Source organism: Sciurus vulgaris, assembly GCF_902686455.1.
Source record: "Sciurus vulgaris genome assembly, chromosome: 6".
Classification (NCBI taxonomy): Eukaryota; Metazoa; Chordata; class Mammalia; order Rodentia; family Sciuridae; genus Sciurus; species Sciurus vulgaris.
Window position 1 is genome coordinate 111,089,724 of NC_136466.1, and position 24,372 is coordinate 111,114,095.

Below are 24,372 nucleotides of genomic sequence, written 5' to 3' on the forward strand. Positions count from 1 at the left end.
GTCATCTTCGCGCGACGCTCTCTTTTTGGTGTGTGCAGACTGAGCCGTGAGGATCCGCGTGATTTTGCGCAGGTGATTCAGAAAAGTCCGGTGCAGAGCGCTGGCGAAGTCGAACTTGTCCTTGGAACCGGAGTACCTCGGCGGATCCTCGGGGCCCAGTGGAGGTAGGTGAAGGCGGCTTCCCTGGAGGGTAGCCCAAACTCTCATCAGGCCTCTCTGTGGTTTCTGGCATGCTCTGGAGATGGCTAAACTTCTTAACCGGCTTTTCAAGATCCCTGCATTTGAATTTCTACCCAGGTTTTGGCGCGCTACAGTCACCCTCTCCCTTGGCTATCATTATCAGCTCCCGGAATAATCCTCACCCCTTCAAGGCAATAGGCAGAATTCCATCTTTCTTTTCTTAGAAAGTTTCCTCGTTTCGAATGACCCGGTATTTCCTCTTCTACACCGCTGCTTTTGTGCCTGTCATAAGTGGCGAAGATGTAATGTTATACCTTAATGGCCAGGTGAAATGACACACTCTTTCCATGTAGAATTAAAACTCTTCTTCGGACCTCTCATTCCGTTACTCATAGCATTTTATTTGATACGTCTGCATTGTATTTCAGTAGTACTTGTCACGCATGTAAATCCTGACCTCGTCCGGAACATTGTCCTCTTCATTTTCACACAATTTCTTGCCTCATGCTTTTTGCGCTGTCTCCCCACCCGCTCACCCCCGCTCTCCACTACTATTCCTCACTTTGTAATCTGGCAAACCACTGCTACAGCACTTCACTTCTTTTCTCTAAAGCTTTAAACTATTTATTGAAAGGGATAATTAGGTGGTACTCCTCTTATATTGTAGTGAGAGGTAAAGAAGGGAGTCGGGGCAGATCTGTGTATTCAGAATCAAGCATACTTTTTATAGATGAGCATATGCAGTCCTTAATGTTGGAAGCACTTACTTTGAACTGGAATTAAACAAAATGTTATCCCTCCCCCTTCTAAATTCCATTGTTCTCATTCATAAACCAAAAAAAAAAAAAAAAGTGATGATTACTTTGGGAGGATTGTTAGTAAAACTTTGGGAAGTTTATTCCTTACTTGCTATACAAGTAACTACATAATATCTGTCCTTTAATTTTCCTTGTTGGCCCCTTTAAGCCTAAAATATTTACCATTTGGCCCTTTACAGAAAGTTTGTGAACTGTAGCAGTGTTCATATTTTAAGACAGCACTATAATTTTAATTTTGTGTTTCCCCATAGAAATTTACACAGTGCTTTCTTTCTTTTCTCCCAAAAATATTATTTCAGCACTTTAGAAAAAATCTTCAAGAAACAAAATTTCAATTCAACTTAACAGGGAAAGGAGAGCATTCCAGTGCAACAGAATTATGTGCATAGACAGAAATATTCAGAGCCAAATAGGATCCTAGAAAACAGGACCTCTCCTTGGAGGGCAGAAGAGGTTTCGTGGAGAATGATCTGATTCTTGAGTTGAGCGTTAAACGTTAAATAGCAGTAGGTAGAGGAAATTCCTGGCAGAGAGCACAAGTAACAAAGACGTTGAGGCAATAATGAGCATGGTGTGTTAAGTGAAAAATAAACTATTAGTAATAACAGGAGATGAGGCTGGAAGCTAAGCCAGGGCCAGATCAGAGAGAACCTTATGTCGTGCCTTGTGGTAAGGAGTTTGTACTTTATTTTCTGGGTAACATTGAGTTTTGTAACAAAGACCAGCTAGTGATTATTTGAAAGATGGATGGGATGAGGGGAAGTCAAGAGACCTTACAGCAGTGTTGCATTATTTATTTTGCATTATTTACATAGATGAGAAGACCTGAATTAGGGTAGTGGAGCTAGGGGTTAAGTTTACTTAATCAAGTTTAGAAAGATTTGGAAGATTAAAATCAGTAGCTTTTGTTTCTTAAAGTGTTAGTGAGGAGGAAACAAGTCAAAACTTAGTCTAAATTCCTAGCTGAAGCCAATCACCAGCCAAAGTGAAGGACATTCACCTCTGTATTCCCAGTGTCTGAAACAGTATCATGCACATTATAGGTGCTTGAATGAACAGTGAAGTTCCTCCTTTAGTCATGAATTGCTCAATTTCATCAAGTAGCCTTTAAAATATTTCAGTCACATCTATTTGTTCTGGTGTAACTGATGTCATGTTTTTGGGCTTTTCAAAACAAATGAAGAATAGCATCACTGGAATCATTCGTCTGATATGATAAAATTGAGGGGGTTTTTTGCAACTGAGTAGTTCTGGAAAGATGCTTTAGCTTAATTTGTTAGTTAAAGATTTTAATTCATTTTTATCTTATTTTGTCACTTTAACTTAGAATTGCTTTTTCTGTTTTTTTTCATTTGTTTAAATCTTGAAATTACCTTTTAAGTTTCTATATCAGAATATTCTGATTTCATTTTAAGCCTTGAAAACTTAAGCTTCTCCTCTAGAATCATTAGTTTTAGTTTCCTTCTTGACATTTTTAGACTTTCAGGAAGTCAAGTCTGGGAACTTTATTCTTAAAGATTAAATGTCTTCTTAAGTTTCAGGAAATTTTTGCATTCATAGTTATAATACATATATCCTATGGTCAAAACCTGAAGCCATTGTGCTTCTTTTCTGGTTTGACTACCAAAAGACTGAACCAGATTTATTCCTAACTATTGCAAACTGGTCAGGTAGATGTGAGAACATTTGTGTACAGCCCTTATGTACAGCTGAGGAGATGTACAGTGTGGTAGCTTGACCTATATTCTTCCTGTTTCCTTTAGATCATCTCTTCTGGGTTACAATTAAGTGGTTTATTGGTTATTATATAAACTTTCACACAGCCTTCTGAAAGAAAGCAGAGTAAAAATCATAGCCATATGTAAAAGTTTATGAATAATATGTGTTTTAAAATGTTTTCTTTTTCAGAGTTAAGCAGAGTCATTATAATTATTTCTAACATCACCTCTAAATTATTGACCTTGGACAACAGTGCAATTATATTAAATCATGGCTGGTTATAAGCCTGTAGCTATTCAAACATATCCAATACTTGGTGAAAAAATCACCCAAGATACTCTGTATTGGAACAACTATAAGGTAAGTATGGGAGATAATGAGAGAGGAGGGGAATTATGTTTATTTATACCCATTTCTTCTGCATGTGTTATACTTTGCTGACAGACCATTAATTAAAAACAATCTATGAGCAGCTTCTAGTTGGGATAATTTGATACCTATTTTTTTCTTGGAATTTTATAAAAAGTCTATATTAATCCATACAAGTACCTACCTGAGGATATCTGACTAATCAGTGTCAAATGAATTAAATTTTAGAATTTAAACCTTATATGTGAGAAGTATTTTCTTTCTTTTTTTAATCTAAGTGTTGTGAAATTAGTTCTTCTGTATCTTCTAATGAAACTTACAAGTGTTTTTTTTTTAAAGTAGAAAAAATAAATAGAAAACTGGAAAAAACTTGGAATTGGGAAGTTTGTGGAAAAAGAAATATGAATATACAATAAATATATTGAATGATCATTAGTGCTACTTGAGGGAGAAAATTGGTGCACATTGTTTGGAGGGCAGTTTAACAGTATTTGTTATGATTTTAAAATGCAGATTACCTTTGACCTGTCACTTTGATAACTTGAAACATAATCAATATATATACTCCCCAGAGTTTGTTAAATTATATGTGTGTGTATACATATACATATATTGCATATATATATATATATATAATTTTTTTTTTTTTTTTTTGCAGTGCTGGGGATTGAACCCAGGGCCTTGTGCTTACGAGGCAGGCACTCTACTAACTGAGCTATATCCCCAGCCTGCATATATATATCTTAACATATATACGTACAAATACATATGCACATATATATACACATATGTACATATGCATATATATCTTAACATATACATGTATAAATACATATGTACATAAATGCTTATGTATATGTATTAAGATACATATGCACATGTACATTGTGTATATATACATAAGTATGCTTATTGAAGTATTATATATATAAGAATTCCTGGAAAACCTATGTCTATTTATAGTTGACTGCTATAATAAATTTTGGTCTATCCTTATAATGAATAATCCACCTATTGCTTATATGAAAAGTTTGCTAAGGGGATCTGGGGTTGAGCGCTTGCCTAGCATGCATGAGACACTGGGTTCGATTCTCAGCACCACCTATAAATAAGTAAATAAAATAAAGGTCCATCAACAACTAATAAAAATATTTTTTAAAAAAAGTTTGCTAAGATGGATTAATTTGGTGACAAAAAGCAAGGCATATAATTGCATGGTATGGTCATGTTTGTGTTAATTTTTAAAAAAGCTAAATGTATGCTTGTATAGACCTTACTTTTTCTTTTCTTTTCCTTTTTTTGTTTTTTTTTAAGCCATTGGGAATTGCAGCAGATAACTGCAGAAGAGACAGTGGGGTGTGGCTTTCTATCCATGTTTATTTACTTTAGCAGCAACAAGAATAGTCTGGGCAATGAGATATGGACCTTTTTTGCTTCTTTTGTATTTGTAAAACTTAATAAACCTAATAAATACTGTTAAGAACAAACAAATGATCTGTAAGAATAATGCTTAAATAGGTTTTCCAGGTGTAACTCTGTTAATACTCTGCATTCTTTTTCATGAAGACCCCTGTTCAGATTAAGGAATTTGGTGCAGTGTCAAAAGTAGATTTTTCTCCCCAACCTCCATATAACTATGCAGTCACAGCTTCCTCAAGAGTAAGTACAATAATAATTTTTTTTTATAGTTTACTACTAATCTTGAGCCCCTGGTAAAATATTGTTTTTTATCTTATAGATTCACATTTATGGCCGATACTCCCAAGAACCTATAAAAACCTTTTCCCGTTTTAAAGACACAGCATACTGTGCTACTTTTCGACAAGATGGTAGATTGCTTGTGGCTGGCAGTGAAGATGGTGGAGTTCAGCTTTTTGATATAAGTGGGAGAGCTCCCCTCAGGCAGTTTGAAGGCCATACAAAGTAAGAGACAGTGGTTTTTATGTTTTTGTTTTCTTTTGTTGAAGCAAAACAATAGCTCCAGTATTTAAAACACTCATTTTCCTTAAGCAGCTAAGTAGAATTAATAACATACTAGAAAATGCAATTTAAGACTGTTTAATATTCTTATTAACTTTCTAGTGTAGTGGTATTACATTTTTAAATGGCTTAGGGGTGAATACCTGTTTTAAAGGTTTTCTTTTTCCTTTCATGATTTCTTTCTAAATATTCTCTGAAAAAGAAATGTTTTATGCTTGAAAATATAAGAAATATAATTTTTTTCTTTGTAATATACTGACTCTTGCTCTTTCAGAGCAGTTCATACAGTAGATTTTACAGCTGACAAATACCATGTGGTCTCTGGGGCTGATGATTATACAGTTAAATTATGGGACATTCCAAACTCGAAAGAAATTCTGACATTCAAAGAACATTCTGATTATGTACGGTGTGGATGTGCTAGCAAACTGAACCCAGATCTCTTTGTAACAGGTTAGTAAATTCTTTGCATTTTATTACTGTGGGATTTTTGGGGGGATATAGGGGTTTAAATTTTTTTTTATTTTTTAAAAATAGGACTGGGGGTATAGCTCAGTGGTAGACTGCTTGCTTAGCATGTGTGAGTCCCTGGGTTCAATTTCCAGCATTGGGGAAAAAACATTAAAAAGGAATTTGTTTTTATTAATTATGCAGTTGTTTTTTATTTAATTTTTTCCTTTTGGTGGTCGTTCTTTTTGTCCTTCAAATGTGTTTAGAAATATCAGGCTGTCTTGAAAACATAGGCTGTCAGAACTGTCATGGATTTAATTTCCTGGTGTTCATAGAGCTTCCAGCAGCCAAGACACTACAGTGTTTTTATGTGCAGTTCAGTTTTTAGGGGTTTCTGTACAAAGATTCTCAGATGATTCCACAGTGACAGTAGTCTGAAGATAGGAATAATTTAAGATCAGAGCAGGTTAGATACTGTGTAGAAGTATATAGTACTTCTTCAGAAGCAATCAGTAATAGCAGAGGATTTGGAAGTACTATGTTTTTGTGAATATATGTATGTTTTTAAAAAAAATTCCATCTAATGTTTTTCTCCTTTTAAAATTTGTGTCTGGATATACACATACCTGTATAGTTTTTATTTTTTAGATGGTAAAACACACATGATACAAAAATTGACATTTTAGGGTCCTATGATCATACTGTGAAGATGTTTGATGCACGAACAAATAAGAGTGTTCTCTCTGTGGAGCATGGGCAGCCAGTGGAGAGTGTCCTGCTTTTCCCCTCTGGAGGTCTTCTGGTGTCTTCAGGTATCTCTTTCAAAAATAACTCTTACCAATATTGTTCTTGAATCAAATTTTTCTTTATCAGTTGCTATTTATAATTTCAGTTTGTACTTGAATTACATATCTAAGTTCTTACTTAAACAGTAGATAATGGGACAGGTAAATAGTTATTTATTGAAAACCTAACCTGAGTCAGGCACTGTGCTGTTGTTTACATATTATCTCTAATGCCTTACAAAAGTCCTATAAGATGTTATTTTGTTCACTGTTTTACAACCAAGGAGATAAATGAAAGTTTCAACTAATTTGTCCAAGGCAAATTGATATGTGGCAGTTCCAAAATCCCAGAATTAAAAACTTATATCATGTTTTTCACCCTGTGTCATTTGACTCCAGAAATCTACTGGGTACTCCTTTTGTTATTCCTGCATGAGAGATTTATAGCAGCTTTTGGAAATAGGTTCTTTTAGATCTAGAATCAGGTTTGTTTCTCTTTATGTATCTCTGTTGATAAAATGTTCTTAGCTAATAGTTGATAGTGTTGGAGGAGGAGCTCAGGTGCATCAGAAAAGGACTTGATACATTTTATTTAAATTGGAGCAGAGGATTTTTTTTAATTAGTGCATTTTTATAATGATAATGGAAGAAGTAATTTGACTTTTTTCATTTGTTAATAAAGTAAGAACGTGTTGGGCTGGGTGCAGTGGCATACACCTGTAATCCCAGCAGTTCTGGAGGCTGAGCCAGGAGAATTGGGAATTCAGAAGCCAGCCTCAGCAACTGAGTAAGGACCTAAGCAATTTAGGGAGACCCTTTCTCTAAATAAAATATAAAGGGACTGGGGATGCGGCTCAGTGTTAAAGTGCCCCTGAGTTCAATCCCTGGTACCAAATAAGTAAATAAAAATGTTTTGACATTAGAAGAATGTACAGGTAGTATGTATACTTCATATTATATAGGTGGTGGTGTGTACAGCCTTTCTTTTTGGCTTGTCCTGTTTTATCTCTTCGTAGTACCTGCTTTATTTAAAAATAAGTTGACACATTGTCAGATTATTTACTTTTCTTGATATTTTGAGAAATGGAAATAAGACCAATTTGAACATGAGAATGGAAACCTGTATGCTAATCTGTACTGTGCAAGTGTCACTAGCTAGTTGTGTGACCTTAGACAGTCCTGTAATATCTCTAGATCTGGAAAATGACAGATTGAACTAGATCATTTGTTTCAAACTATGATCCCTTTCATAAACTGCCACATGTAAGTAGGAAGGTAGGGATTGTGAATTGAATTTCAGCCCTGTTTCCCCAGTCAGAGAATACAAATGCTTCACTTCCCCAGCCCTATTTCTATTTCCTCTACTAGATTTTTGCTTGATATTTTGTTGAAAAAAGATACTGAATTTAAAAAGTGTTTAATCATCTGGACAGTTCTGTAACATGGGAAGTGTTATCAGTCACATACTTGGTGAGCGGCAAAGCAAGGATTTAAACCAGGCAGTTTGACTCTGGAACCTCTCACTCCACCTTTACTCTAAGGAATGTGTACTAAAGAATGCTTTTCAGCTCTTTAAAATGTTGAAAATATTGATAGAATATCAAACTCATGACTTTTTTTTTTTTTTTAATAGGAGGTCGTTATGTTAAAGTTTGGGACATGTTAAAAGGGCAGTTGCTTGTGTCTTTGAAAAATCATCACAAAACTGTCACGTGTTTATGTCTAAGCAGCTCTGGACAGAGATTACTCTCAGGCTCACTGGATAGGTTGGCATTTTAATTTTCTTTGTTCATAATTATTAATGTACAAGTATTTATTGCTTGAGAAAATGAAGAATTTTAGCAATCTCTGTGATAAATAAATATTCTGATAATTTCATTGGGCAAAAATATCTGTTGAGTTTAAAATAGCTTTGACCTTTTATTTACAGATAGCCACTTAATTTATGAAATAATTTTTTGCTTTAACTTGTATACTTTAGCAATATTATTGGACCATTTGAACATTAATCTTTTAAAATATTCTATGGTTTCTTTTACAATCATTGTACATTTACATATTTTGAAGTTTTTACTCTGAGTATGTATGTTATTCTAGATATTCTTTAAAATCTAAAACTTCATGTGAATATTTCTGTACATTGATATGCTCCAAATATTACTATTTTAAATAGATATTTAGGATTCCATTTGTTAACGTTCTAAAGCTGTGCTGCACACAGCAGCCCCCAAACAGGATTCTCTGACCCAAAGATCTATAATGCAGAGGTTGAGAAATTGTTCTGTTCTTTTGATTTGCAGTGTACATTCATTGATTCCTTTTTTTTTTTTTTTACTCCCAGGTTTTATCTTTAGATGACAGTAGTTCATGGTCTACCCTTTAGTTTCTTTTTTAAGTGACTAGTCAACCTCTTTATTCATATATGACCAGTCCTGAAATATAGTTCATTTTTTAAGAGATTCAGTGACGAATTGTTTTTCTAAACCATTAGATAAACTTGAATATTCATAGATGGAGTTTTCAAAAAATAGAAAATGCATTTTATACTCAAGATGATTTTTGACAACTCTTTCTTTTTTATTAGGAAGGTAAAAGTATATAGTACGACTTCCTACAAAGTAGTCCACAGTTTTGATTATGCAGCTTCAATTTTAAGTCTTGCACTTGCAGTAAGTACTTTTAGCTTTTTTTTTAAAGCTGTCACCAACCTTGTCTGTTAAATGAAACTAAGATGGAAATTTAGGGTTTCTTTGGACTAGAATAAACTACATTAGCTCTTTGAGTTAAGACAATTGCTAGAATATGATTTGTCCTAATAACTTAGAAGCATCAATTCAGATTTAGGTTCCAGTGACTGCTGTAGTAAGTACAGTGCTGTGGGCATTATTAACACTAAGGATTGAACCTAGAAAGTTGATAAATCTCTCTTCAACACATTTCACTCAAGGGTATTACAGTACTTTAGAAAGGCATTTCTTGTTCTTTATGTGTATACACACACACACACACACACACACACACACACACCATGAAGTGAGAAAGGAGCAACAAAATTAATAGTTCCCTTTCTTTGTGGACTGTTCTTTCTGGAATGTGCATTATCAAGTTTCAAAATGAGCCACATTTGGACTTGAATATATTTGAATACATTATATAAAAATCTGATTTGAGAGAAGAAGAGCTAATTTAAAAATAATTTGGAGAGCAGAACTCTGAAAAGTCAGGCCACCATGTAATCCTTTTTCTAATAAAAGAAGGCAGAAAAATTTTTTTGAATCTTTCCCAAGATGCCATTAAACTGTATATTATTATATAGACTTTGCCAGTAATATTTTATAAGTATAGTAAGTTCCATCAATGTAATGGTATCCTAGAAGAAAAAATGATTTTGCTTTTCACATTTTGCATAGATCATTGTTAGTTGTAGTTTCTATGTCTGAGTAATATTGTTGGTGATAGTGTGGATAAGCATCAAACTTTAAAATAAATGTTATTTTAAAGTAAAGGTACCATTATTAGACTGAAATAGACTAACTTATTTTCTTATTGTTCTTAGCATGAAGATGAGACAATAGTTGTAGGAATGACCAATGGAATACTGAGTGTTAAACATCGGAAGTCTGAAACAAAGAAAGATCCTCTTCCAAGGAGGAGAAGGCCTGCATATCGAACCTTTATTAAAGGAAAAAATTACATGAAACAACGGGTAATTGTGTATTTCTTGTAATGTATAAAAGGCGACATTTCTTGAAGTAGCCAATTTCATCCCTGCTCATTACTGGAAAATATAGTTTACATGGTATTTAACTTTAATTTGCTTTTTGCCATATCAGAATTGGCTCCAGATTGCTATATTTGGAACATTCTTGAATAATTATTGCATAATAATGGAGAACAAAAGCTACTTTATTTAATATTCTGAGTCATAACATAATGATACAGTGCATTATCACATTTATACTCAAGATGATTTTTTAGCATAATTTTTAATCATATGCATTATCAGAATAAAGCATTTTAAATCATGTATACATAATAATTATAGTCTTAATTTAGATACAGTACCTTTGTAAAGTTGGTGGTTCTCAAAATACGTTCTGAGGACTTTGTGGGGTTCATAGCACTCCTTCAGTGCAAAGTCAGATTCACTCACGTGTAAAATCTGTTTTAAACCGGAAAAGAGACTGATAGAACGATAATAAAGCAATACTCAAAATTTCTTTTATTTCAAAAGACTCTACATTCCAGCTAATTCTGAAAGAAATACCACTTTTTGAATTTTAGTGTTGTATCAAAAAGTATCCTCAGGTCCTAAAAGACCTTATATAACCCTGGTTTTTCCAACTACACATCTGTATGGAGCTGGAGTTTTTAATATGTATTTCAGCAAAAAGAACATGTTCCAACAGTTTGGATACATATGCAGATATGAAAATTCAACAGACTTTATTAAGTCAGATAAAAAGAGTTGTGAAATAAAACAATGCCATTCTTTCAATTTTTTTGTTCTGTAGTTATTTATTTTTTCAGATTAAAATCTATTTTTGAAGTGTTTATTCCCTTTCTGTAGGATTTTTTTCTGCCATTTTCTCATTAATTTTTTAAATAATTTATTTATTTTGATTCAATGTAAACAAATGGGGTACAACTTGTTTCTCTGGTTGTGCATGAAGTAGAGTTATACCATTTGTGTAATCATACATGTACATAGGGTACTGATGTTTGTCTCATTCTATTATTTTTCCTAAGCCAACATGATGAAGATTTGGACCTACTTTTTCCTTCCCACCCCTCTTTTTCCTCTATACAATCCATCCTTCCTCCATTCTTGCCTCCATCCCACCCCCCATTATGTATCATCATCTGCTTATTAGAGAGATCATTCATCCTTTGGTTTTTTGGGCTTGGCTTATCTCACTTAGCATGATATTCTCCAACTTCATCCATTTGCCTGCAAATGCCATCATTTTATTGTTATTTATGGCTGAGTAATATTCCATTGTGTATATATACCACAGTTTCTTTATCCATTCATCTATTGAAGGGCATTTAGGTTGGTTCCACAATCTAGCCATTGTGAATTGAGCAGCTATGAACATTGACGTGGCTACATCACTGTGGGATGCTGATTTTAAGTCCTTTGGGTATAGGTCAAGGAGTGGGATAGCTGGGTCAAATGGTGGTTTCATTCCAAGTTTTCTAAGGAATCTCCACACTGCTTTCCAGAGTGGCTGCACTAATTTACAACCCCACCAGCAATGTATGAGTGTCCCTTTTTCCCTACATCCTTGCCAACACCTATTGTTGCCTGTATTCTTGATAATTGCCTTTCTAATTGGGGTGAGATGAAATCTTAGGGTAGTTTTAATTTGCATTTCTCTTATTACTGGAGATGTTGAATATTTTTTTTCATATATCTGTTGATAGCTTGTAGATCTTCCTCTGTGAAGTATCTGCTCATTTCCTTAGCCCATTTGTTGACTGGATTGTTTATATTCTTGGTATAAAGTTTTGGAGTTCTTTGTAGATTCTGGAGATTAGTGCTCTATCTGAAGTATGTGTGGCAAAGATTTTCTCCCACTCTGTAGGCTCTCTCTTCACATTGCTGATAGTTTCCTTTGCTGAGAAAAATCTTTTTGGTTTGAATCTATCCCAATTATTGATTCCTGCTTTTATTTCTTGTGCTTTGGGGGTCATGTTAAGGAAGTCTGATCCTAAGCCAACATGATAAAGATTTGGACCTACATTTTCTTCTATAAGGTGCAGGGTCTGTGGTCTGATTCCAAGGTCCTTGATCCATTTTGAGTTGAGTTTTGTGCAGGGTGAGAGAGAAGGGTTTAGTTTCATTCTACTGCATATGGATTTCCAGTTTTCCCAGCACCATTTGTTGAACAGGCTATCTTTTCTCCATTGTTTGTTTTTGGCACCTTTGTCTAGTAGGAGAAAACCGTATTTATTTGGGTTTGTCTCTGTGTCTTCTGTTCTTTACCTTTGATCTACCTATCTATTTTTGTGCCAATACCATGCCGTTTTTGTTACTGATGCTCTGTAGTATAGTTGAAGTTCTGATATTGTGATACCCCGTTTCACTCTTCCTGCTAAGGATTGCTTTAGCTATTCTGGGTCTCTTATTTTTCCAGATGAATTTCACGATTGCTTGCTCTATTTCTATGAGGTACGTCATTGGGATTTTAATTGGAATTGCATTGAATTTGTATAGCACTTTTGGTAGTATGGCCATTTGGACAATATTAATTCTGCTTATCCAAGAACATGGGAGAGCTTTCCATCTTCTAAGGTTTTCTTTAATTTCTTTCTTTAGTGTTCTGTAGTTCTCATTGTAGAGGTCTTTCACCTCTTTTGTTAGATTGATTCCCAAGGGTTTTTTTTTTTTTTTTTTTTTTTTGAGTCTATTGTGAATGGGGTAGTTTTCCTAATTTCTCTTTCAGAGGATTCATCACTTATGAATAAAAGTACATTAGATTTATAAGTATTGATTTTATATCCTGCTACTTTACTGAATTCATTTATGAGTTCTAGAAGTTTTCTGGTGGAATTTTCCAACTCCTCTTAAATATAGAATCATGTCATCGGCAAATAGGGATAGTTTGAGTTCTTCTTTTCCTATTTGTATCCCTTTAATTTCTTTGGTCGGTCTAATTATTCTGGCTAGAGTTTCAAGGATGATGTTGAATAGAAGTGGTGAAAGAGGGCATCCCTGCCTTGTTCCCGTTTTTAAGGGGAATGCTTTCAATTTTTTTCCATTTAGAATGATATTGGCTGTGGGCTTAGCATCGATAGCTTTTACAATGTTGAGGAATGTTCCCACTATCCCTATTTTTTCTAGTGTTTTGAGCATGAAGGGGTGCTATATTTTACCAGTGCCTTTTCTGCGTCTATTGAAATAATCATGTGATTCTTAAATTTAAGTCTGTTGATATGGTGAATTATATTTATTGATTTCCGGATGTTGAACCAACCTTGTATCCCTGGGATAAAACCCACTCGATCATGGTGCACTATCTTTTTAATATGTTTTTGTATGTGATTTGCTAAAATTACGTTAAGAATTTTTGCATCTATGTTCATTAGGGATATTAGTCTGAAATTTTCTTTCCTCGATATGTCTCTGTCTGGTTTTGGTGTGAGGGTGATATTAGCTTCATAGAATGAGTTTGGGAGGGTTCCCTCCTCTTCTATTTTATGAAATACTTTGAGGAGTACTGGAATGAGCTCTTCTTTAAAGGTTTTGTAGAACTCGGCTGAGAATCCATCTAGTCCCTTACTTTTCTTTGTTGGTAGACTTTTGATGACTTCTGTTTCAATGCTTGAAATTGATCTGTTTAAACTGTGTATGTTCTGATTCAGTGTGGATGGATCATGTCTCTAGAAACCTGTTGATGTCTTTGAGATTTTCTATTTTGTTGGAGTATAGATTTTCAAAATAGCTTCTAATTATGTTTTGTATTTCAGTACTGTCTGTCATGATATTGCCTTTTTTATCCCAAATTTTAGTAATTTGAGTTTTCTCTCTCCTTCTCTTTGTTAGTGTGGCTAAGGGTTTATCAATTTTTTTTTTTTCCAAAGAACATACATTTTATTTTGTCAATTATTTCAATTGTTTCTTTCGTTTCAATATCATTGATTTCAGCTTGATTTTAACCATTTCTAGTTTTCTACTTCTTTTGGTGTTGATTTGTTCTTCTTTTTCTAGGGTTTTGAGCTGTAGTGTTAGGTCGTTTGTTTGCTGACTTTTTCTTCTTTTATTGAATTTGTTCCATGAAATGAATTTTTCTCCTCGTACTGCTTTCATAGTGTCCCAGGGATTTTGATATGTTGCATCTTTGTTCTTGTTTATCTCAAAGAATTTTTTATTTCCCCCCTGATGTCTTCTGTTATCCATGCATCATTTAATAGCATATTATTTAATCTCCAGTTGTTGGAGTAGTTTCTTTTTTTTATTTTGTCATTGATTTCTAATTTCATTCCATTATGATCTGATAGAATACAAGATAGTATCTCTTTTTGTATTTGCTGAGAGTAGCTTTGTGGCATAATATATGGTCTGTTTTAGAGAAGAATCCATGTGCTGCTGAGAAGAAAGTGTATTTGCTCACTGATGGATGGAATATTCTATATATGTCTGTTAAGTCTAAATTATCGATTGTGTTATTGAGATCTATGGTTTCTTCATTCAATTTTTTTTGGAAGATCTGTCCAGTGGTGAGAGAGGTGTGTTAAAGTCACCTAGTATTATTGTGTTGTGGTCTATTTGGTTCCTGGAATTGAGAATGATTTGTTTGACGTACATGGATGAGTCACTGTTGAGGCATAAATATTTATGATTGTTATGTCTTGCTGATTTGTGCTTCCCTTAAGCAGTATGAAATATCCTTCTTTATCCCTTCTGACTAATTTTGGCTTGAAGTCCAGATTATCTGATATGAGGATGGATACCCCTGCTTTTTTACTGAGTTCATGTGCATAGTATGTTTTTTCCCATCCTTTCACCTTTAGTCTGTGGATATCTTTTTCTATGAGATGAGTCTCTTGAAGGCAGCTTATTGTTGGGTCTTTCTTTTTAATCCAATCTGCCGGTCTGTGTCTTTTGATTGATGAGTTCAGGTCATTAACATTCAGGGTTATTATTGAGATATGATTTGTATTCCGGTCATTTTGGCTTATTTTTGGCTTTTAACATGAGTTGGTTTCTCCTTTATTTGGCTATTCCTTTAGGGTAGTTCCTCCCTTTGCTGACTTACATCATTGTTTTTCATTTCTTCCTCATGGAATATTTTGCTGAGAATGTTCTGTAGTACTGGCTTTCTATTTGTAAATACTTTTAGCTTTTGTTTATCACGGAAGGATTTTATTTTGTCGTCAAATGTGAAGGTAAGTTTTGCTGGGTATACGATTCTTGGGGGCTGGAGATATAGCTCAGTTGGTAGAGTGTTTGCCTTGCAAGCACAAGGCCCTGGGTTCAATCCCCTGCACCGCAAAAAAAAAAAAGATTCTTGTTTGGCATTAATTTTCTTTCAGAGCTTGAAAAATGCTGTTCCAGGCCCTTCTAGCTTTTAGGTTCTGGGCTAAGAAATCTGTTGATACCTGTATTGGCTTCCCCCTGAATGTAATTTAATTTTTTCTCTTGCAGCCTTTAAAATTCTGTCTTTATTTTGTATGTTAGGTATTTTCATTATAATGTGCCTTGTTGTGGGTCTGTTGTATAATTTTGTACATTTGGTGTCCTATAAGCCTCTTATATTTGATTTTCCATTTCATTCTTCAGATTTGGTGAATGTTCTGATATTATTTCATTGAATAGATTGTTCATTCCTTTGGTTTGTTTCTCTGTGCCTTCCTCAATCCCAGTAATTCTTAAATTTGGTCTTTTCATGATATCCCAAAGTTCTTGGGAATTCTGTTCACAATTTCTTACCATCTTCTCTGTTTGGTCAACTTTGTTTTCAAGATTAAACATTTTGTCTTCAATGTCTGAGGTTCTGTCTTCCAGGTGTTCTATCCTATTGGTTATGCCTTCTATGGAGTTTTTAATTTGGTTTATTGTTTCCTTCATTTCAAGAATTTATTTGGTTTTTTTTTTCAGAATCTCTCTATTGAAATGATCCTTTGCTTCCCACATTTGCTCTTTTAACTGTTGATTGGTGCAATCATTCAAAGCCTGCATTTGCTCTCTTATCATTTGCTTCTCTGATCATTTTAACTATGTACATTTTGAACTCCCTTTCAGACATTTCTTCTGCCATGCTGTCATTGGTTTTTATTGATGTAGCAACTAGGTTTGTTTGGGACACTTTCTTCCCTTATTTTCTCATATTGCTCAGGTATCTTCCCCTCTAGGAGTACAAATCTGAGGTATTGCAGTTTCCCCCCATTGACTTATAGTGTCCCTGCAGGTTTCCAATAACTCACCTCCTAGTCTTCAGTACCCTGAAGTCTTGGAGGAACTTGATAACGCAGTGATCCACAAAGGATGCTGCCCCTATAGGGATGGTGGCTTCCAGGTGGGGTATATTCTCTGCTAGTGGGTAGAGTCGCCTCCACATGTTGACAGATGGTCAACCACAAGGGCGCTAGACTGTGGGCTGGGACCCAGCTGATCTGGGCCTGAGTCTCTGGTTCTACCTCCCTAGCACCAAAGTCTCACCCAGCAACTCCAGACTGTTCCTGGCTCTCTGGTACTATCTTCCTGGTGGGGAAGCCTCACCCAGCCTCAAGATGATTTTTGACAACTTTTTCACACTATCTGATTCTAAATGACCTCTGCCAATAATGTCTCCATTTGGCATCTAAGAAGATCGAAATACACTAAATTTTGATTAATTCAGGATTCCATTACTGGTATCTAGTAATTTTAGAACTAGATCTTAATATCTCTGGTTCTTATTTTTCTGCCTGCCATGTAAAGAGGATTGAGGAAGTTGTAAATTGAAAATCATAAGAGAGTAAGAACACATTAATGTGACAAATCATTGTGGGCATACGAACATTATCTTTGACAATAGAGTAAGGGCACTCTGATTTAAAATAATACCATTTCATTGTGAAAAAGTATGTTTTGAATGAAACTTGGTATGTGCTGATTTTCCTCCTCCATAAATTTACTTTTCCATACAGGATGACATTTTGATCAACAGGCCTACAAAGAAACACCTAGAATTGTATGACAGGGATCTGAAAAATTTTAGGATCTCTAAGGCACTTGACAGAGTTCTTGAGGTGAGTGAGGGTCATTAAAAAAAAAAAAATCATTTTAGTATTGGTTTGTGCATTACCATGACTTGGAATTGTGAAAATAAAAGAAACTTGGTGATTTACTGCAAGATAGTATTTTTCTTTTTATACCATCTTTTCTCCTCACGTTTTTTCTAGCCTAGTTGTGTAATAAAGACACCTGAGGTTACAGTTTCCATCATAAAGGAGCTAAATCGAAGAGGAGTCCTTGCAAATGCCCTTGCGGGTCGGGATGAAAAGGAAATTAGTCGTGTTCTTAATTTTTTGATAAGGTATGTTTTATAAAACATTTATATGTTTCATCTAAATCTTTCTGTGTTACCCAATGAGATACATTTATTTTTAGTTTGATCTTTTTGAGGAACTGATAGAACAATTAAATCTGTTTTAGGGATTTTTTTTTTAAGTTTGCAACTTTCATTAAACAAGTTTTGTTTTGTAGGAATTTGTCTCAACCAAGATTTGCCCCTGTTTTGATCAATGCTGCTGAAATAATTATTGGTAAGTGTTGTCAAAACTTGAAAATCCTAACATGGTTGCATAAGTAGAGGTGTTGAGGCTGGGGGTGTAGCTCAGTGGTAGCATGCTTGCCTAACATGTTCAAGGTCCTATGTTTGATCCCCAGCACTGCCCAACATCCCCAAAAAAGTGATGGTATCATTACATAATCAAAATTTGGAAATCAAGCAGTTTGACATATCTTGCTTTTTATCAGTTCTCCAGTGGATTTTCATGAAAAAAACAAAATATCAATAATATGTCATTGCAGTTCAAAAATGGAATAAAATGTTTACAGTGGCATGACTTTGAATTAATGGGATTAGGGTTATTAAAAAAAAATGTTTCCATAAATATCTGTAATGGCCATGACTTTTTAAAATGGGAATATGAAGATAAGACCTACCACCTTGTAGTTTCTGGAATTATTCTTTATGAAATATACTTATTCAGATGAATTGTTATGTTTTCTATAAATCATAAATTGTAAGTGCAGTTTTTTTCAGTTTTTACATTTAATATTTTAATACTTTTCTAACACTTGCTTTTTACTAATTATATATATAGAAAGGTGTTTCTAGTTAATGTGTTTCCTTCTCTTTTTAGATATATATCTGCCTGTAATTGGTCAGTCACCTGTAGTTGATAAAAAGTTTATATTACTTCAAGGACTTGTAGAAAAGGAGATTGATTATCAAAGAGAGCTTCTAGAAACCCTGGGGATGATGGACATGCTTTTTGCTACCATGACAAGGCAAGAAAGTTCTTCTTTGTTGGAACATACATCTGTTGAATTTCCAGACAAGAAGATGACAGAGTCATAGTGTGGGCTTAATAACATATAGAAGAACTCCTAACTTGGAATAGATTTGACTCTAAAAACTATTAGAAAGAAAATGTCTGGATATATTAAAAAGACTACACAGAAGCAACTTTATGGAAGAGACTGGAATAATTATGATTGGAAAATAAGTACCTGTTTTAATACATGATTTTTCATGTAATTGAATTATTTTATAGCATCTTCAGCTAGAAGATCTCAGTTATCTTGGTCACAGTGATTGTCTACCTTGGATGAGTTGATACTCATTTTAATAAGCAAAGTTCTGTGTCAGCATTTGGGTAGGCATTCATATGAGTGTTCAAATTTGAATCCTCTGGAGACGTTCCAACTGGGAATCCTGCCAAAGGACCAGTGTTGTTTTTTTTCTCTTTTCTTCCTTTTTTCTTCTAGCCTTGAAACAACAAAAACACATGGTAACAACATCAAAACTTCATTCTAATCAGTACGCTTGGGATTTTGGGGCCCCTGTTTAGTCTGCCGTCCCTCCCTTGTTATCATCACTGTTTTAGTTCACATGTTCTGCCTGAGCTGAACGGGGAACTGTGTCTTTTCCAAGTGTGGCAAATTGCTGGTTGGCTCTGAATTGTTGACTCTGAACAAGAGTTCAGGGAGTGATAAGACAGATTTGATGACTAAAAATTGTGCTCTCCAGCCTAGGTTTTTCTTTTTATTTAGCCTCAACTATTATTAGAAAAAGGTCTACAGCAGACCTCATTGGACCATATTTTCCTCTTTTCATTTAATATTCAGCCTTTTTACCAAGTCTCACCTTACATCAGGAGAAAGATAAAATTTGTCACTTCTTTTGTAATAAAATAGCCTTTCAGCCTAATATATACATGTTTGTATCTTGTAGCTACCTATCCCTCTGAAAACTGTTTTCTCTGATCTAAAATTTTATTCTTTCTGTTCTTCATAATCACCTTATGGTTCAGAACCTCAAATCAAAGCAGCTTACGTTGAAAAATAGTTATGTTTTTGAAAGCTTAATGTAAATTATATTTTTTTCATAAAGAGATTCTTAAACTTTCTTTTTGGCTTTTTGGTATACACCAGTTCCTGATGGAAAATGTCTAGTAACTCCTAGCACACAATTCACAATTGCTACCTCTTCTACATTCTCCCACTTTGTACCCCACCTCAGTTAGTAATGTGTATAGTAATAATGTCTTGAGCTATAAGAATCCTTAGAGGTAGATTTTGTAATGGGAATCTCTCATAATTTCAATCCTATAAAGTCAGGTTTTCGTAAAATGGAAAAAATTGGGTTACTTACATGTTCTAGTAAGGGCATATGCACAAAAATAAGGTATAGTTTCCCTTTTGTGAATTGCATAAGCAATCAGCACAGTGGCTTGTAAGAAACTAGGAGTTTGCTTCCCTGAGTAATTATGAGATTTGTCAAGATCAGAAGCTATGTTTTCAGGTTGAAAAGGGTTAATTTATTTAAGTGAAATTTTTTCTTTAAAGCTTTTTTTAAATTAAAAAAACTTTGTAAGCATGATAATTTACATATTAGTAAAAATTTGAAGCTGAAATTTTAACTAAAACTTGTAGCTGCCATCAGTTGTGTAACATCTGAGAATTTCTTGTATGTTATTTCATTTGTTTCTCATTACAACCATCCAAGGTTGGAATTATTTTCATTTCATGTCAAATTAACAAAAGTCATTAAATTCTCTTTTAAAGTCCACAAGCTTGAGTTCCTCATCATTCTAGCACTGTCCTACCTGCTGAGGCCTAAACTACTTAGTCCCTTTAATAGAACTTCACTGAGTGTTGCAGTTCTTAAATGTGTAGTGATTTCTAATTTTTAAAAAGATTAGGAAACAATTCCCATAGTCATCAATACTTTTACATTCAGTTTTTATATTCATGGGGACAGATATTTGCTGCTTGAAGTATTTTTACTTAATTGGCATGTTTTAATATGTAACATGGCCTTAAGTTTTTAATTTAAAATTCCTCACAGATTCTTAGACTTGTGATTTTTAGTTGGAAGATATTTTTAAATGTTACTAACTCTGCAAAAATACTGAAATGTTTCAGAAAACTTAGAGGGTCATTAGATGTTTAACTTACTATGTTTATAAGAGTTAAGCACTTGGGAAGGTTTGGCTTGTTGGAAGTGCTGTTTAAAAGAGAATCAAATTTCTTAAATCTAAATATTTTTAAATTGCATAAATGAATTTGTAAGTAGAACTGTTAGAAGAAATTCAGTTTGTTCAACTTAAATGAATAATTCTAAGCCATAGGTAAAGGGTCACTTGAAAGTAATCATTAAAAAGTAGTTTTCCAGTTGGAATATTTCTAAGTTAAAAAAGCTTAAGGAAAGTTTGTAAATGCCTTACTTTAACAAGTAATTATAAATAGCTTTATCTCTTAGACATTAAAAAATACTTGGTGGTAGGTTGATGGCCACATGCCTGTTCCCTTGGCCATAGTTAACTGTAACAGTTGCACCTGACTCTTCAAAGACTTTGATTCTGATTCAGAGCCATTCTCTGCTTCTTTTTTCTACAGATGTTTCTCCCCTATCTGTGTTTACTTCCATTCAGTTGCCTTCTCAGCGTCTATTCATACAGTTCAAACACCTGATAATTCTTCATTCTGACCTGTGAGAGCATAGGCATGGTGATTTCTGCTAGGGCATGTCACAGATGTATTTTCAGGTTACTTAGCTTGGCACAGACTTAACATCTTAGGCTACCTCCACTGGGGTTTCTAGGGTCCCTCCCACGTAAGCCCAAATTTTTCTAATTCCTACCTGTTCTGTACAGCAGCCTCTAGCCATAGGTGGCTATTTGAATTAAAATTTTTTAAAGCTTAAGGATTCAGGTCCTCAGTTGTACTTGTCACATTTCTAGTGCACCACAGCCACTCGTGTCTGGGGGTTACCATATTGAACAGCACAGAACAGAACATTTCCATCACCACAGAAGACTGTCTTAGACCTTTGGCTCCTGAAAGATCTGTTTTTGTTTGGGGCCCAGGTCCACTTCTGAAATACTCATTTGGCCCCCACTTGATCTGCCAACCTGCCTAACCCCTGGGTTTGGTCTTTCCTGGTTGTATTAATAACAGCTCTCTAAAAACATAGAACCAATAGGATATATATATATATATATATATATATATATATATATATATATGTGTGTGTGTGTGTGTGTGTGTGTGTGTGTGTGTGTGTTATGTAATAAGTATGTTTTATCTGTCTCTCTGTAAGAGGGAATTTATTAGAATTGATTCATGCATTTCTGGAGGCTTAAGAAGCCTCACAGTAGATTGTCTAAAAACTGAAGAACCATGACAACTGGTAACAGGGCTCAGTCTTAAGTCCAAAGGACTCAGAACCAATGTTGTGGTTTAGATATGAGGTGTCTCCGAAGAGTTCATGTGTGAGACAATGCAAGAAGGTTCAGATGTAAAATGAGTAAAATTATGAGAGCTTTAACCTAATCAGTGGATTAATTCACTGATGCGGACTGATTGGGTGGTAACTGTAGGCAGGTAGGGTGCGGCTAGGAAGAAGTAGGTCACTGGGGCTGTGCCTCTGGGGTTTATATTTTGTCCCTGGTGAGAGTAGCTCTCTCTGCTTCCTTATTGCCATGTCCTGAGCTGCTTTTCTCCACCATGCCCTTCCATTTTGATGTTTTGCCTCACCTCCAACCCAGAGCTTTGGGAGTTGGCTGATCATGGACTGAACCTCTAAAACTGAGCTGAAATAAACGTTTCCTCCTGTATGTTGTTCTTGTTGGGTATTTTGGACACAGTGATGAAAAGCTAACTAAAACATCAGGAAAGCCAACAGTGGAACTTTTAGTCTGAAGCCAAAGACCTGAGAAAGAGGGTAGGGTGGCTGGGGGTGGGGCAGGGAACTGGTGTCAGTTCTGGAGTTTGAAGGCTGAAGTTCTGAGGCTCACAGGCAGAAGTGTCTCAGCTCCAGAAAAGAGATAAAATTCATCTTTTTTCTGCCCTTTTGTTCTTTTCAGTCCCTCAACAGATTGAATGGTGCCTCCCAACACTGGGGACAAGCCTTCCGTAGGCCACTGATTGAAAACACCAGTGTATCCTAGAAACACCCTCTCAGACACATCTAGAAACAATGCTTTACCAGCTACCTGGTATCCTGTGTCCAGTCACCTTGACTGCTAAAATTTATCATCACAGTGGATGTGGCCCCTGAGCGTCCCAAATCCACCCCTAGGTTTTCTTCCTCTCACTGATTCTTGCTCATACTCTCCCATGGCATGATCCTTCCAGCCTTGCTGTTTTGCACCAGCCTACAGGTATTTTCCTCAGATCCTCATGAACCTGCAAGTTTGGAAGAGGTCCTACTTCATGCTCTGCAGCAATGCTGGCCAGGCTGGAGGATCCATCCCTATAACGTAGAGCCTTAGGTAATGATTAGAGGGCATCAGTTCATATGCACATGTTAGCATTCTTCTGTTTCATTTAACAAGCATTTATAACCCATGAGCTGTGTGCCCTGAGTTCTGAGGCTAAGACAACATTGGTGGATGAGGCAGCCTTCTGTTCTCTTGAGGCTTTTTGTGTTGAAGATAGCCATCACCATGCCCTAGAAGTTCTCACCACTCAACTTTAGCTAACCTGTAGGTCTCTGTACAACCACATGCAGATTCCCTCAACAAACAGCAGGGGGAGCTCTGGGCAAACTCAGGCCATTGCTGATTTGTTTCCATTTTCCTCGACCTCTTTGTAGACACTGCTCTGCCCTCAATGGCTGCCCTACTCTGTTTTGGAGGAATACCTATGACTTTTGGAATCATCAAGTTCCTTCACTAGTCAAAAGAAGAAATCCACTGACTTATTTTTTCACTTCTATATTTTTAATCAATGCATTTGAAACATAAGCACCTGTGACTAATTGAGGATTTTGACATGAAAAGGTAAAGGAGAGTTGGGGAAGTGAGGAAGTGAGTTTTTACTTTTAAAACTACCATGTTTAGTGAAAAACCCAACCCTGAATGTAAGTCCGATTTGATAATGCCCCTTGCCTTGGCAGGGAGAGAGGACAGAAGGGAAATTGAAACAAAAAACTTGATGCTTTCTGATCTAAGAGAGATCTTAACGTTTTGGGGAGGTTGATTAGGGACCGGTGCAATTGGGATGATGGAAAGACCATCCCAAGTAGCTTCCGGGGATGGAGGGAAGCAAACTGTTAGGGAATCAGTCCTGTTTTGTCCACCATGTAGTATGTCAATGACTGAAACAATGGGAGAGTTTTCCTAAAGCAACCAAACATGAGCAGATGGGAGACCAGGTCTCAAATCTGCCTTCCTGAGGAGAGGATTTAGGAATATTTGTGGATAAAGAAGCAGGGTGGTTTAAGGTCTGGAGAAAATTGATTTGTAGGTGATGTAATCAGTGTTTTGGGCAATTTTTTTGGCTCTTCAGAGGACACCTATTTAGAAAATGGCAGCGTCAGCATAATTCAAGGAGAGAGTTTTCAACCCTCTGACATCAAAAGATGACCCATCCACTTACACCATCCCAAGTCAAGAGTTGGTAATTTCAACAAAAATGGCTTTCAAGTCCTTGAAAAATAAACCAGGTAAACATTGTCATCACGACCCACATGTCAGAGGCGTTATATACAGCGGAACTAATGGGAGGCTAATAATATATTGCTCAACTGTGTGACCTCCGAAATTAGTGACTTTCAAAGTCAAATTAAAAAAAGAGAAACTAAAAGCAAGTGAAACCAGAGGATTTATTCAGATTTTCTCTCAGTTTCAAAATTCCAACATACCCAGTTTTCCCTAGCTCTTGTTTTTATTGCCTAAGCTCTAGCCTACATTTTATCCTTGGTCTTATCTGCAAATAATCACCAGCAAGAAGCCTGTGTCATGGCCAAAGAAAATATTATTTTAAAACTTGGTAGATCTTTAATTTTAATTAATAAGATAGTTTTGAATAAACATGTGCAAGGCATAAAATTCAAGTGTACATGGAC

The 24,372-nt window shown here is 35.3% G+C and overlaps 1 protein-coding gene across 1 annotated transcript; it reads left to right on the forward strand.

The window, feature by feature from the left end:
* The first annotated feature begins 6 nt into the window (after window positions 1-6).
* On the forward strand, window positions 7-20,091 carry UTP15 (UTP15 small subunit processome component). The gene is made up of 13 exons (XM_079145933.1): window positions 7-164; window positions 2,909-3,077; window positions 4,653-4,745; window positions 4,825-5,009; window positions 5,341-5,519; window positions 6,203-6,328; window positions 7,935-8,067; window positions 8,886-8,970; window positions 9,858-10,007; window positions 16,937-17,038; window positions 17,192-17,325; window positions 17,496-17,554; window positions 18,158-20,091. Exons 2-13 carry the CDS (start codon window positions 2,988-2,990, stop codon window positions 18,373-18,375), a joined length of 1,554 nt encoding a protein of 517 aa, XP_079002059.1. The 5' UTR covers window positions 7-164; window positions 2,909-2,987; the 3' UTR covers window positions 18,376-20,091.
* Window positions 20,092-24,372: the final 4,281 nt, after the last annotated feature.